The following is a 16,577-nucleotide window of genomic DNA, read 5'->3' as shown; positions in this document are numbered from 1 at the left end:
GCTGAAATTCAGAATGGAGATAGATAATATCCTGGATTAGCACATAGACTACTTTTTATCCCGGAAAACCACGGGATTTCGAAAAACCTGAATCCACGCGGACGAAGTCGCGGGCGTCAGCTAGTATATTTATAATCTTTTTGGGAGTTTCTTAGCATATTGTTTTTAATAAAGTAAAAATAAAAAATAAAAATATTTCTTTACGGTTAAGGATTAATTTTATTATTGCTGATAGCTAACCAATTAAAGGAAAAGCAATGTTAAGTACACCCATTGTATTAAAGGAATAATTAAAAAATAACTACGTGAATTTTTAACTTTTTATATCTTCAATATAATATGTGAATAAAACAGCAATAAAAATTAAACAATAAAATGTTATCACCTAGACATATAGAAACGTGTTGGTATCAAAAACTTGTTTTTATTCACTATACTTGTTAAATTAAAAGCAAAAAGAGCTTTATTGTGTTATTACATGGTTGACATTTGCTTGTTTTTTTTTTTGTTTAAAACTAGTATAAAAAACAGCTTGAGATGTGGCCTTCAGGTTTGCTTCCGAGTTGTTCAGAGTATGCGCAAACTTGCAGATAAAAGTTGGCTACATAAGCTAAGACACTTTATGGACTGAAAGATTGTCGACGTACAATACCAACGACATGTCTTGATATCAATTTATTAGGTCTTACACTCAAATTTAGTTAGCTCCTAATGACTGCCCGTGGCTTTGCTCGGCGAAAATATAAATACTCTTTATTCTCTATCCCGTGGGAATTAAAAAAAATCGCTACCTTATATGGGAAAGCTCTGTACAAAATTTCAGCTTTCTGAGCTTCTAAGAGTTCGAGCTGAGCGCTGATGAGTTAGTCAGTGAGTCAGAACATTTTTTTATATATTAGGATAGTAGAATACATATATAAATTATTTATTTATCAAATCAACTAAGATTGCTTATTTCTCTGGCTATGAGCCTGCTAAGCTCAAACCATTCTTTTTTATCTATATCAAGTAAAAGTCATAAAAGTACTGTAATCATCTATTTACATACTCGACCAAACTCGACAGTCGACTACTTATATTGCCTTAATTTTATCTTTTGTGTACGCATTTTCTTTAGTTGCTTTTTTTGCTGAACTTTATTGGTACTTTAATTTGACTTGTTGAACGTTGACTTTTTGATTCTTGCTCATTAATAAATTATTTTTGACCTTATTGATTGTGAACCTAAAGTGGCAAAAATTTATAAATGCCCAACACTTAACTAATAAAGTTTTGGGTATTTGTTCTGACGATCAAATACAGGTTACAAACTTTAAAATTATTACAAAAATACTATCTATTCAGTTAATAGATATGTAATAGATATTAAATGAAATACACTCCAAAAACAAAACACGTTTTTAATATTAGAATCACTACCCATCATAATAAATGTGAAAGTGTGTTTGTTTATCGGTTTGTCCTTCAATCAAGTAACAGAGCAACGAACGGATCGACGTGATCTTTTGCATGGGTATAGTTAAGGACCTTGAGAGTAACATAGGCTACTTTTTATGCCGGAAAATGAAAGAGTTCCCCACGGGATTTTATATAACCTAAATCCAAGCGGTCAAACCACGGGTATTAACTTGTGGATTATATTATTAATTTTTATCTATTCTGTTGACATTATCTATAATTCTCTGAAATTACCAATACCTACGGTAAATATTGCAGATAAATTAGATACCTATTATATTTTATCATGTTTGATAAACTTCAGACCTGTTTAGGTAATAGGTATATAGGCCTTTGGTTATATGAAACGAAAATATCATGAACAAATTGATAAACTGTAAAATACCACGATTTGATAAGATTGACGTCGATGTCTTAAATTGATATAATAATATGTATGTGGGTATATACTTTATTGCACCACAAAACACAAATGACCGGTTACAAAAAATACCGCCGCTTATAAACATTTGCAGCACCAGAGGAACCGCCAATGCTTTACCGGTCTTTCAGGAATTTGTTGATCCGCCCCTTGAATTACCCCATGTTGTAATCTCGTGGAAACACCGCAGCAGGGAGTTAATTCCACAGTTTACATGTGCGTGGAAAAAAGGATCTGCTTAGAAAAATGTTTTCAAAGCAGATCCTTTTTTCCATGGAGAATTCCATTTTCATTTCCATATGGAGAATTTTCCTATTCGGGGGGCCGGGTTCAATCACGGACTGTAACTTTTGTGCGTTTAGCAATGAACTGCTTGCTTGAACTGTGAATGAAAACATCGTGAATAATCGTGAGGAAAGGAAACCTACAAATATCTACTCGTGTTCAATAACCTACTTACCGCCCTTATATCACAATGTACCACTATTTTCCTATGTGAATAATTTAACGCATACTACTAATTTTATTACCATGCATAGAATATTGACCCTGATGAGTAATTATTGATGTCTAGCTTTTATCTCTCGGCATCAGGGTTGCCATCTTTAAAAAATCTAAACTAGGACAAAGAGTTCGAACCCCCTAAATTTTCAAGCGTAAAAACCCGGAAACATTTCTTCTTTTCTTTTTTAACTCACAAATAAGTAATTTTAAATTGTTATTGTAGATTTATCAAGAAAGCAAATACTTATTTTAAACATTGTAACAAAACCATCTAAAAATAAAGCTAATAATTAAATTAGGAAACTATTTCTCCCACCATTCAAGAAATAAAAACGTTAGACTTTTGATAGTAGTAATTAGTCACTTACTGGGATGGTCCCAATTTCTATGAGTATGTGGTACTACTAAGTAAAATTGTTCTACCGAAATAAATGTTTTTAAATATGAATTTTAAATTTGAATTTCGATATTTGGCAGGATTTTCTTTATCCTTCAAAATGGCTTCATACTTAAAATAAATTTATTAAACCTGCACAGTATGCAAACCGCGGGGGGTTTGCATACTGGAAGCCTCCCGGGCGCCTTTCAAACTAGGACTTTTCCCGGGAAACCCGGTCGGGTAGTACCCCTACTCAACATAGACTTAGGACTTGTTTACTACATTGAAAATATCTGTTAGATATTCCAAGAATTTCTAAACACACAACATTCAGTACACTATACATAAAATATGTAAAACTAGCTAGATAATGGCCGGCATGCGTTGCAGTGCGTTTCACGCGCCACCTATTTGTAAGTTGGTGATAGGTACTATGTCAGAAACCTTTATGCAAGTGCCAACAACAACTTAACAAAGCTTTAAATCAATTGTATGAACGATGCGCGAATGCATAGGTAACGAACAGAGTACAGACAGACAAACTTTTATTAACTAATGTTAAGGCTAAAATTACAAACTGAAAGCTAATAAGTAGGTACCTCTCAAGAGCATTTCTGTGAAAACTAAAGTGATTCATTTTGAGTTATGCGGAATGTTATTTTCTAAAAATAAAAAAATGTTATTGAGAGTTATCGAGATCTGTGCAAGTAGATTTTAGACTTCATTGGATATTTTAATGGTTGGTAATGATACCTACTGATAATATAAAGTTAAAAAATAAAATAAAATTACATGAAAAACGAAGAATTTTCATAAAACTTTCACTGTGAAGTTTAAGCACACCTATTGTTTACCTACTTAGCTAGAATGATTTATTGGAAACTGGCAAAACTATGATAATAATACATAATAACATAATAAATGCGAAAGTGTGTCTGTTTATTTGTTTGTATATTTGTTACATTTACATGGACTATCATTTTATAGAGATAATTTGCACGGAGACAGACATAGCCTCTATTTTATCCTGGATTTTTTTACCACGAGATTAGGATTTAGGTTTTTAAAAAATCCCGTGGTCCTAAGCCACAGATTTCTTTAAATCTAAATCCACGCGAACATCTAGTACCTACCTACTCTATAACTCTACACTTTGTTCGAGAAAGCGTTAATAAAGGCATAACGTAATGATAAATAATCATGATTGTGTGCGTGCACCCACACATCCCCGCTTGCAAGGCCGTTGCTATATGGTGAGAGGGGGAGAAACTTATCTTATTAAGATATCAACTTTTGGGTGCTAATTCACTTGGACACAAACCCTTAATCAAATTAAATAGTGTCATCCTTTTTGATGTACAAGTAAATCCTACTAATATTATAATAAATGCCACAATTTGTTTGTTTGTAAGTCTGCTAGCTTATCACAACCCATCCGTTTAACTGATTTTGGCGTTTAGTGCAGAGACAACATGTATCCCGGGGATGGGCATAGGTTAGGCGGGTACTTTTGGTCCAGGAAAATCAAATAATCACCTTTGAGAACATTATGGAGAACTCTGAGGCATACAGGTTTCCTCACGATGTTTTCCTTCACCGTAAAAGCAAGACCAATTTGAATTTTGATTGCTTTAAACTCACATAACTCAGAAAAGTTATAGGTGCGTGCCCGGAATTGAACGCCGGATGCCCTAACTAGCAGGCTGACTTCTTAACCACAAGGCTATCCTGCCTACCTGCTTCATTAATACACAAGCATTACTTATTAGTTACTACAAATCAATAAACTTTATATTCCCACTAACTCAAAAGCCCTTATTATTCAAATCACGGAATTTATTTTCATGGAATCTTTCCAATAAATACCGATGCTCCTTCTAATGCATATGTGGCATCTTTCTCTTTCCCTCACAATGTATGTAGAGCTTGCTGTCTCTTTCACAAATCACTATGATAAGTTATCTATTTGTTTGTTTCAATGAATTGTTTTTGCGATAATCCTTGACTTACATCATCTATTTACTGTCCTGTAATAATAATATTATAATTATTATGCATGTGTATATCTAAACTATTAAATGGTCTTTTGTTAGGTAAAGTAGCTACACACCTATTAAAGAAAGCTATCTATTTTAAATTTAAGTAAGTTAGATGTTCTGGATACATATTGTACATATAAGTATTTGTTTTTATTTTTAATGTAGGAAGGTATTCGTTAGAGAGTTATATTCCAGTTATTATCATTCCTAAAAGTAAATTTTAAGATCCCAGAGTAAGTTTTCAAGTATGCGTAAATCTGTCATCTATATAATGTAAGAGATAAAGTTTTTCAAAAAATTTTCACCAGTAGAAACCTACACAATCCCTAACCGGCATTGGCTGTATTTTATTTTCAAAAAAAATAGGGATCCCTGTGAAAATTCTAATAAGCTACACGTGCGGAACCCGGGCGGTTAGTAAACGGGAAAGACGAAAAAATCTACCCTTTTTAACTTACACTAATAAATATCTACACAGGTAAAGATGGACCATTTCACAGATAGCATATGAAAAATCACGTGAAAAGTGTATTCATATGTACAATTGCTACCTTACTTAAAATAGCCTGTGAAAAATCATGAAGCAAAATTTCACAATGGAAATTATTAAGTACACTAACTACTTAATCCCGTTTTATTGTTTAAATTTCGTTCGCACGACTACGACCTGTGAAAGAGCGTTTAAGCGAGAACACACTTGCATCGTTGCGTGTTAGAAAGAGAAAAACATCTACTTAATTCAATGAATATTAAAACAATCGTTTGCTACATTTCACGAAAATCTACCTGCGACGGGTCAGCGTTATTGATTTTGATCCTAGTTACGTTACGTTATGTGTTCGTTAGTTCCTAGATACGTCAACCTAGCAAACGATTCATCATCATCATCATCAGCCTGTGGGCGTCCACAGCTGGACATAGGCCTTCCCTAAAGAGCGCCACTACACCCAGTCCTCAGCCTTCCTCATCCAGCCACTTCCCGCCAGCCGCTTTACATCGTCGGAAACGTCGGTATCGTAGCAAACGATTGTAAGTGAGAAAATTGAAAAATCTGTTACCCTTAAAAATCACATGTGAAATCACTGTAAAGAAAAATAATTTCAACAATTCAAAATGATTTCAAATTAACTATAATGCCGATTTCTATACAAAAACGCCGCGCTGCTCAGTGGGGTGATTCCTTAACTCAGTGTCTTAAGCACTGAGTGATAGCAACCGAGCTCATTTTAATCCATTGAAGGTTTTGTACGAAAAATATTTTAATATCACCCAGTGAAGCAGCAATGAAGAACCATCATTCAGTGTTAGACACTGAGTTAGCGAATCACCTAGCTGAAACGAATTGGCATGACATTACTTTACCGACGCATACGCATCGGATCGTGACTCGCCGCACGCCGATGTCAAAATCCACATTTATTTACATCTAATAAAGCGATTACTAACAACGTCGCAGCCGCGGAGATGCCCAATGAATATTTACAAACTAAAAGCTCTTTTAAACGGCCCATGTGGTTTGTATTATGAAAAACCGTTCACGTTTTATGCTAATACGAGTGAGCGAGCGAAAACTAGAAAGTTTACCCACACTAGCGCGCGCACTCACACATACATGCCTGTATCTTATAACTAAATTCTTTAACTTTGATAAAGAAAACAAATATCTAAACGTATATGTAAAAAAAAAGAAAATTTATAAGAGAAAACTCACCGTATCCGATTCCTCGTTATGACTGCTTTCCCACAACATTTTTAAACTCGTACAGTTCATTCACTTTTCAATATTCAAAATGTTCAACAAAACAAATCAATGGTTTATATCGATTGTTATAAACGATCAGTCCATTTCGCGCGCTCTGTGTTTACGTGAAAATTCGCATCCCCGGTTTATTTATTGTATGGGAATTTTCCCGGTGTGTACGCGACTGCTGCCGTGGCGTGGTCGGCGTTGTATGTGCAGGCGCATGTCTCCGAGCGCGAACGAAGCGGCCCGACGGCGCACGAGCCCACTCGACCGAACCACACCCCTAGTACAAGTTTGCACAGTACGTGGACAGTTTTCGACCATCGAAAAACTATAACATCAATGCGAAGTGGGCTGCAAATCTTACTCTAATTAAAAAAACAACTGCCCTAACTACTGACTGATATTAAATTTTATCTATACAGCCAGTCTCACTCGAAATGATGTAATAATTCTAACAGAACCCTAAACATCGTAATCTGTTCGGCATTAGAAGTGATGATGGAATAAAGAGTCACATACAATGACCTCTGAAAACTTTACACTCCTTTTTGGGCAGTCGTGTAAACTCTCGTTCCACAGATCTCTTTTTTACTTTTGAAGTTCTATAGCCAGCACTCCAATCGAAAACTTAGTAACAGAAAGATCTCGATAAACGACTTTAAACCAGGGACTTTAGGTCCATTTTACTCTGGCGTTATAGTGTTTAGATACTCGAGATGTGTTAATGTTGTCGAAATGAGTAAACTCTTGCTAAGAGCACCGACCTACTTTGTTCTACTTCGAAACGCTTGAAGTGGTCGAGCGTCGATTTTTTCTCCATTTTCCGATGAAATGCTGCCTGTCTCGGTAACTAGGCAAGACAAAAACCAACTCGTTTTCCTAGATTCTTTTTAGCTCATTCACTGATCGCTGAATACATTTTCAATAAATTTTCACTTTTTTTTATTTATTGCATTGAACCTCATATATTTAAAGCAAAGTATCTACTAATGGAAAATAAATGTCTGTCTGTCTTAAAGATTTATGGGTCTGTACTAATGTTCATTTTAATTGGATTTCGCTTCTTAGATATCAATTATGTAGGTACTATTGTAAATAATGAAGATGAAAATGGATAATAGTAGTAGTTGTTACCTGATGTAGATTTTATTAATATGTTTTTATTAATTTTATTGATTTCATTAGTTTACCTAATTGATTTCTTAATAATTAGAACCCTTATAGCCTAGTGGTTAAGACGACCATATCCCGTTCGATTCCGAGCACGCACCTCTAACATTTCGGAGTTAAGTGTTTTTTAAGCAATAGAATATCATTGGCTTTAACAGTGAAGGAAAAAATCGTGAGGAAACCTGCATGCTTGAGAGTTCTCCATAATGTTTTCAAAGGTTTGAGAAGACTGCTAACCGTCCCTACTTTTCCAGCGTGGCCGGCGATGAATTCTTGATCCTTTAATAGGAGTTTGGGATTTCCATTCTTTCAAACAATTTGGAGCGCTAGAAGACTTTTTCAGTGAAATTTTTCACGAAGATTTTCGTGAACATAAGCTTTTTTGCATACCTACTTAATTTTGAATAAGTGTTTTCTGATTTCAAAATCATAAAATTGAGATACTGTGTGTTTAAGTTCGCTTTAAGCGAATGGATAAACCCTTTCTAAAACGTAAGGATAAAGGACACTGCATTGTTAATGCAGTCATAGCAACCTTTAGATGTTGAATTCGTTTAGTCACGTACCTTGAGGGTTACACAATGTAAAAGATCGAAATTAACAATCGATATTCGAATGACTAATTGAAGTTATTACATATATGACGCAGTCAAGACTTTTTCCTGGGAAAATTTACTTACTTGTGACTGAAGAAACCAGGTAAGATAACTAGACTGAACTTTTGACTCGGAGAATTTTATGTTCCTCTAGCTATGACTGCAATCTCAGCTATTGGTAAATGATAATGCAGTCTAAGATGGAATCGGGTTAACCTGGAAGTGATATGGCAGTTTTCATTAAACCCATACTCCTTGGGTTTCTACACGGCATCGTACCGGAACGCTAAATCATTTGGCGTCACAGCTTTGCCGGTAAGGTGGTAACTATCAGCCGAAGCCAGAAATTTAGAAATTATAAAATTCCAAACCCCTGCCAGGAGTCGAACCTGGGACCTCCCGGGATAAGCGCTAACCATTGCGCCCTGAAATTTTTTTAAAGTTTCAATTGATGGCAATGACTTATGAGCAAGTACGTGTCGTGTTGGTCACCTGAAAGCACAGCTTCTGAAAGCATAAGAGTTTGATGTGATAGGTAGGTAATGCTAAAATTTTACTCCCCTAACAATATTAGAATCGTGAATCACTAACCGACGCAAGCCTAGGTCGCAATTATAATGTTAAGCAAGATTTCGCCCAGTGCAGGGGCTACAGGGAAAACCAAATGAGAAATACTTCGCGCCGGTCAATTATTATGAAAGCTTATTTGGTCTCAAGGTCGCAATGTGGATCTCTTTAAAAAATATTGCGAGAATGTTGCATTGAGACATTTTGGAAAATACAGTTTGCACATTTTTGATTAACAAAGTAGGTACAACATCGTTGGAACGTTTTGGAATCTGTTGGATATTTTTATGCAAGCGTTATAGAGAGAGAGAGAGAGAGAGAGAGAGAGCCATCAAGGGCCAGATCTTCCTTATTTTATAAAAGCTGAAAGTTTCTCTGCGTGTTGTCCTCAACACAGGAAAGAATGATCAGCGACTATGAAGTTTGGATCATAGTGACTTTGAGAGATATAAAGTAAAAAATGTGTAAAAAAAATTACATCAACGTATAAATTGTATTTTTTTTAAATATTTTCTTCGGATTATCATCTCGGAAATCTCGTCAAGTATTGCCAGACACCCTTCAAGTCTGACCGGGGGTTGCCACGAGGACGCAGGAAGGGCGTTCCAAACCTTAGCGGTTCGTATCAGAAACGATGAGCAAAAACGTTTTGTGCGAGTAGATTGGCTGTCGACCACATGAAAGGATGCCAAAGCTCACGGTCCAGCCAAGGACGTCCGTCGGTTGATAATGATGAATGACGATCCCTATACATGATTAACTTTGCATGGTCAAGCTTTCATTACCACTCATCCATTTCATAAACCATTATTTATTTATTTATTCAAGACACAAACTTAAGGTGGAAGCGACGGGCCTGCCCGTGAAATCCAAATAACGCAATTAAAATACCATAAGCATACGTTGTCGTATTAGTTTACAAATTGCGAAAAACCAAATTAAATTTGAATTTCGCAGGCAGGCCCGTCTCATGTCCCTTAATGGTACTATGGTATACTAATGGTATATACTGATGGTATGAAAACTGAATTAAAGTTAGTCAAACATTCAACAAAAAATGTCAAACAAAAAAATCGTTATTTTTATGCAAAAAAATGTGTGAACTTTTTATCCGATAGTCACCCAGAGACGTGACACAAAATTAATTGTATCTATTTCCTCAAAGTTCTGCTTTTCGGATAATTTGGGAGACAAAAAATCAGACATTGGTAAGTATAAAAAATAGTTTAATAATACTATTATACTACTAATAGTTTACCAGCCTTTTAATAAAAGTTCACACAGTGCGATTTCTTGCTGAATTCTTAAAAAGGTGCTAGACCATAATATTCTACAGTAAGTACTTAGGTGCTTAGGTCTTAGGTTACTGTTAAGTTACCTTACTGATCAAAATAAGTTTTTTTAGCGTTTTTCTTGATTATTTTTATTTCAAATACTAACAATAACAGAGTATTGACTATACTATTACACTATCATTACCCATATAATAAATGCGAAAGTGTGTTCGTTTGTTGGTTTGTACTTCAATTTTTACAATCACGTCGCAACGGAGCAACGGATCGACGTAATTTTTGCATAGTTATAATTAAAGACCTGGAATGGGACAAATATTTCCCACGGGATTTTAAAAACCTAAATCTACGCGGACGAAATCGCGAGTAGGTATCATCTAGTATTTCTATAAATAGCAAATTAAAATAACTAATCATTGAAATGAGATGAGAAATTGTCGTTCTTTATACGCCTATGTAACAACTATGTTTTTGTATTGCAATGCATATTAATTATTTGTCTATTTAAATATAAGGAAATGTTTAGGTTGTTTTTCAATACCAATAAGTTAGACGTAGATATTTGACATTTAAAGAAAAAGTTTCATCATAATAGTCCAACTTCCTAGGAAATGATTTTATCTAACCTAATTTATCGTACCTACCCATGGACGTATTATAATAGCTTTATGTACCTACCTGCCCTTGATTTATATCGGCGCTGGCGGTCCGATAACTGACAACTTTGACTGCTACTTATTTTAAATAAAAAAAAACCAGTGTATTACGTATTCGCAAGTTCTAAGTCTAAACGGTGCATTGACACTTTTTAACCCCCGATCCAAAAACAGGGGTGTTATAAGTTTAATGTGTGTATCGTATTTGTGTATCTGTCTGTGGCATCGTAGCTCCTAAACTAATGAACCGATTTTAATTAAGTTTTATTTGTTTCAAAGATGGCTTGATCTAGAGTGTTCTTAGCTATAATCCAAGAAAATCGGTTCAGCCGTTTGAAAGTTATCAGCTCTTTTCTAGTTACTGTAACCTTCACTTGTCGGGGGTGTTATTTTTTAATTTACACTTGTAATATTTGTTTATGAGTGCTACTTTAATGTCTTCTTCTCAGTCGTTTCGCTCTTGACAGCGTTCGTGGTCGACACTTGAGTGTTGTGGCATGCTTGCCGATACCTACTTAGGTATACCTCGCTACTCTTCTCTAACTGCTGCCTTCCTAGTGCATTCATGCAAGGGAACATCCACTGCAGCTCTCACTTGATCTGCCCATCTCAAAGGCGATCTCTCTTGTGCCATCTACTCTCCCTTGAACAATAAGTCTATCAACAGGAACATCGTCACTTCTTGATACGTAACCAAAGATATTGAGAGTGCGTGATATACAGTGGAGGTCACTGCTTGATACCGAGTTTTTCAAGATTGCTCTTGTAGGTTCGAAATTCGATCCAAGATGTTCTCAAAATTTTTCTCAATCCCCATATCTTGAGTGCCTCTATTCTCTTCTTCTCAAATACTCGCAGGGTCCACGTTTTCAAAGCGTAGAGGAATATGGAGAAACACCTTTAATTTAGAAGATCTTCTATATATAAAAAGTAAAGCTAACTGAATGACTGATCTATCAACTGTGTGTTGATTCTCTGATGCTCAAATTACTGGACGGATCGGTCTGAGCATACAGATAGATGACGTATATATCCGCTAAAAAGGATTTTCGAAAATTCAACCCCTATAGTGGTTAAAATACGGGTTCGAAAGTGTGTTCACGCGGATGAAGACGCGGGCATTAGCTAATTAGATATAATAGATGTGATGAGCTTGAACTTAAAGCTTGTAGAGATTTATCAAAGGTTACTCGGAGACGAATATTGAATTTTTATCAAAACAAAAGCGTAGATATCTAAGTAGATTGTGCGATAGTACCGACACCGATCAGGTATTTAAAGCTTCCTGGTAGCATTTGCAAACAAAATGCCACCATTGTTATTTGTATTTCATTGTCGTGGCACGTTAGTATGGATGGTTAATTTAACATGACCTACTAGTGTTCATGTACCAGTTTGTATAAAAACTGTGACTACTATTATTCGGCACGAACTTGCTTTTAGTATGACGTACTTAGGTACGTTACTTAGTACCTATAACGTATCAATCATTTTTTTTACGATTGAAGTGTCCAAGCCAAGGCCGCGTTCAGAAAGCTTCGAGATATCTTCTTGTCCAAAATTCCTCAGTGCTTGAAGATCATCTTCGAACAGTACGTGTGTTGACCTGAAACATGGTCACTTACTATGGACCTCATAAAAAAGCTCAGTTACTCAACGGGCGATGGAGAGAGCTATGGAGAGAGAGAACCGTAAGAGAACCAAAGTAAGCGACATATACGTAGCTAAAGCTAGCATGTCTGCTTGGGTTTGGATGTCTGTGAATACGACAAGATAACCCAAAAACTAAGACTAAAAGAAAAGAAAAGGATCTAATTTTTCTTGGCGCCACAATATTAAAATTATTTTGATTTTCCTTTGAATCATGTTACAAAGATTTAAAAGTTTTATGGTACAAAAAAACGTAGCTACATGTTAAGATGTTATGTACTACTTATTTGGCGCTTGTTCATTTAATTTATTCTAAGAATTGTACACATCGATTCACGCATTCGAGGCAGCAATCAAATGGTAGTCGATTGAGATGTGAGATAATACATTGCCACTACTACCGATCACAATATTCTCATTAGGCACTTACTAGATACATATACCTAGACTTAATATACTTGGCGACCTGCCCCGGCTTCGCCAGGGTGGGCTTAGGTATTCTATGGATAAATATGGATAGTAACCAAAAAAAGTCCAAAACAAAATTTATGAAAAATAATGTTTTGGGCTCCATATGGATCACAATGCTTCCTCCGATTAAAATTTTCAAAATATATTTAATTTACTTTTAAGTTCTTACTACAGTAACTTTAAGTTCCAATTTTATTTTAAGTATAGATTACCTAGGTAGGTAACAGAGAAAACTTATATATCTTTATTGCTTAAAAATACTATGACAAAGAATAAAATACAGGATAGATTTAAAAAGGCGATCTTAACAGTGACGACCTCTTCCAGGCTACCTATATTTAAGTTAACTTATAGGTACTTATTTATGAAAGATTTGTGCCCGTTGTAATGTAACTTAGCTACTCGGTTGAACAGTCAAGAAGAACCAACCAACAAACAGACATTTTCGATATTAATAATATATTAATTCTTCGATTGTTTTTGTCGTGTCATCGAAATCGAGTTTCAATGGTAAACATTGTTTTGAAAGGAAACCCAAACTTTAGTAGATAGGTATGCATCCGTTAACTGATCAAGGATTTGTTAACTCTATCTACCTCAGGGAAAGCCCAGTCATATTATATGCTACAGATACATCACAGAAACCAGAACTTGAGTTAGAATGGGCATTGAAAATGTATTTTTAACCCCCGACCAAAAAAGAGGTGTGTTATAGGTTTGATGTGTATATCTGTGTATCTGTCTGTGGCATCGTAGCTCCTTATGAACCGATTTTAATTTAGTTTTTTTGTTTGAAAGGTGGCTTGATCGAGAGTGTTCTTAGCTATAATCCAAGAAAATCGGTTCAGCCGTTTGAAAGTTATCAGCTCTTTTCTGGTTACTGTAACCTTCACTTGTCGGGGGTGTTATAAATTTTTAATTCATACTTGTTGATTAGTAGGTATTATTTGTTACATAACTACTAAAAGGGATAAACTTCTAAAAAGCGCATACCTCCGAAGAATCTGAAAGGTATAATAACGTATTTTGACCTCCTATTCACGAATTTCATAACGAAAATTAGGTTAAAAGTCTATAGTAGGTAGCTATACAGTTCGTCGAGAATAAGTAATACATCTTTAGGGTAGACGCTTTAAGCTGCACCATCACTTACCATTAAATGTGATTACTGACTACAATCAAGCATTAGCCTGTACGTATACTCTAGTAAAAAAAAAACTACGTGCATCCGTAATAAGTAATTTGTGATTCATATGATAATTGGTGCTTAGATTAATATAACAATAACGGATCTGTAATAGCGAGCTGACAATAAAATGAGTTTATAACTAGCATCTAATTCTGTATTCAGAATCTATATGAGGTTATTAAGATTACACACGCTTCTGTATTTCCCAGCCCGTTGCTTGGAACTTGCGCTCTGTATTCCATGGCATTATATCATTTCCATACGTCCTGCGTCTAATAATAGACCTTTAAGATAAGTTTCCCTAGCACGTTCCCCAGCACTCACCATACAAACATAGTTTCGCCAGTTACGCCGCGCCGCGCCGTCCCCAACGAATGGCGTAGTATTGTATATCAAATCTTTGGAAAGAGCAACCGCCGAGTTTCTTGCTGGTTCTTCTCGGTAGAAAAGGCATTCCCAACAAGAGGTAGATGCTTTTGACGATTCAAAAGTACTTGTAGCTTTTTACTGTATCGTCGTTTTCGCGAAGTCCGATTACACCTGGTTATTTTTCATTCAGAATTTTCCTAATTAGTATTCTCGACAATCGACTCGACTAATCGAAAAGTTTGACGGTCATCATACGAAAAGCTTCTATCTTCCTCCTCTCTTTAGTCGCCTCTTCTAACTTCGGGCTCAGAATACATAATAGTACTAACAGCTTCGGGTAACTTTAAACCCTTGTACCGATCTCCATACCTATATGCTCAAATCATAATACTTCCTTTTTGTCTTCATCGAAATCGGATTAAATTAGAACGTACAAGTACGTACTTAGACCTTGGGGTCGAGGATGGAGGCTCTACCATCTCTAAATTCCTAGTAAATCGATCGGACAATAATACCTACATGTTTTGGAGTGAAGGGGCATTACACCTACCTATTCTTGGTAGAAATACTTCAATGTTTACATGGTACAAATATAGATCTATCTACTATTATTGGCATAAGGAAAAAATCAGACCTTGAAGGGAATGGATAATTTATTGATCTATGAGGTGGAATAAGCGATACGCGAGTGGTGGGTTGTCTGTACCACCACTGCGCGAATTTTGTCATTAGCTTACGCATCTTGTTCAGTAGAAAACTATAGTGAGACCCATCCACATGAGTAGATATCCATGACCCATCCATGCGCATATATTTTCTGACATGCCAGCAAGTTTCTTGCTGGTTCTTCTCAGTAGGAAAGGCATTCCGAACCAGTGATTATTCACTGACAATTCAAAATTAAAAAAAAAATTAAACTTTTACTAGTACTTTTGAATCGTCAAATGCATCAACATTGCAGCGGTAGTGGTTCGGAATGCCTTTCCTACCGAGAGTGAAGAACTTTTAAAAGATTATTTGAAAAAAGCTTTCTTTCTTTCTTTTATGGTTGTCGTCTGGATTCTAGAGATCTCTAGAATCCAGACAACAGTAACATGATTGTGTTACACGATTGTTACTAGTTACAGTTCAAAACAAATTTCAAACGTAAAACTCTAAATTAGAACTTAGGTTGGTAATAGTAGGTAACCAAAATACATTCTCTTTGGTACTTATAAAAATTATATAGGTAGGTAGCTAAATACCTACTTATAATATACCTACCCAGATGTTTATTATTATTTGGTTGCTATGGCATTACAAATAATATCTCTCTCTACCTATCTTTTTAAACTAAATTAAGTTACTAATGCAAGGCCACTAACTCAAACCAGTTCAAAACTAAATTATTATAAATAAAAGAAAAAAAGCATTTGTAAAACTTGCAAGTTCGCAAAAAATTGTTTGTCCTGGCAAAGTCGTCGTCAAGGTCACCTCGCAAAAAATATATTGAACTAGCTAATAATATTCTGATCTCAGTCCTCACACTCCTTCGCCAGCACTTGCGTAGATTTTTAACTAACTGGCACGGGATCTCTGTTACCAACCTATAATGATATGAGAATTATAACATGATGATGATGATGATGGAAGCAATCACCACACTGCAATGACGAGTGTAGTTCAGATTGGAATTCAGTAGCGCAATGCCTGTTACTTTATTTTAGCAAACTTATTATGAAAATATTTTACTCATAATGCTACAGTAGGCACTTCTTATCAAGAAATAATAAAGAAGTGACAGTTCAGTCAGAAAGTATTTAAAATCTTGTTAAAACTTAAACTATTGAAAACCCTATTTGTAACTAGTTTTTTTTTTTAATTTATAGAACTGGCACCTGGCTGGAATCAGACCTGGTGACAAGTGATGATAGGTACTCTTTAAAAAAGCTTTTTTAAACTCTAATGTATTTGTAATATAATTAACGTCAAAAGAGTATGTACCTATATAAATGAAAAGATATTATGCAATAGTCAAAATAAAACAACGTAATAAATTATTAAATATAAATTAATTTATTATCCCTTTT

At 35.2% G+C, this 16,577-nt stretch overlaps 1 protein-coding gene across 2 annotated transcripts in view; it reads right to left on the bottom strand.

Annotated features, from left to right (window-relative positions):
* Nucleotides 1–6,743, bottom strand: part of LOC123866527 (DNA-binding protein D-ETS-4) — a 56,652-nt gene extending 49,909 nt beyond the window's left edge. For both annotated transcript variants that reach the window (XM_045908166.1, XM_045908167.1), the window contains exon 1: nt 6,513–6,743. In XM_045908166.1, coding sequence (XP_045764122.1) covers nt 6,513–6,572 — 60 coding nt within the window. In that variant the 5' untranslated portion in view covers nt 6,573–6,743. The remainder of the gene's footprint in view (nt 1–6,512) is intronic.
* Nucleotides 6,744–16,577: the final 9,834 nt, after the last annotated feature.

Source organism: Maniola jurtina, chromosome 6, assembly GCF_905333055.1.
Source record: "Maniola jurtina chromosome 6, ilManJurt1.1, whole genome shotgun sequence".
Lineage (NCBI taxonomy): Eukaryota > Metazoa > Arthropoda > Insecta > Lepidoptera > Nymphalidae > Maniola > Maniola jurtina.
Note: the sequence above shows the minus strand (reverse complement) of the source record. Positions and strands in the feature narration are given on the sequence as shown.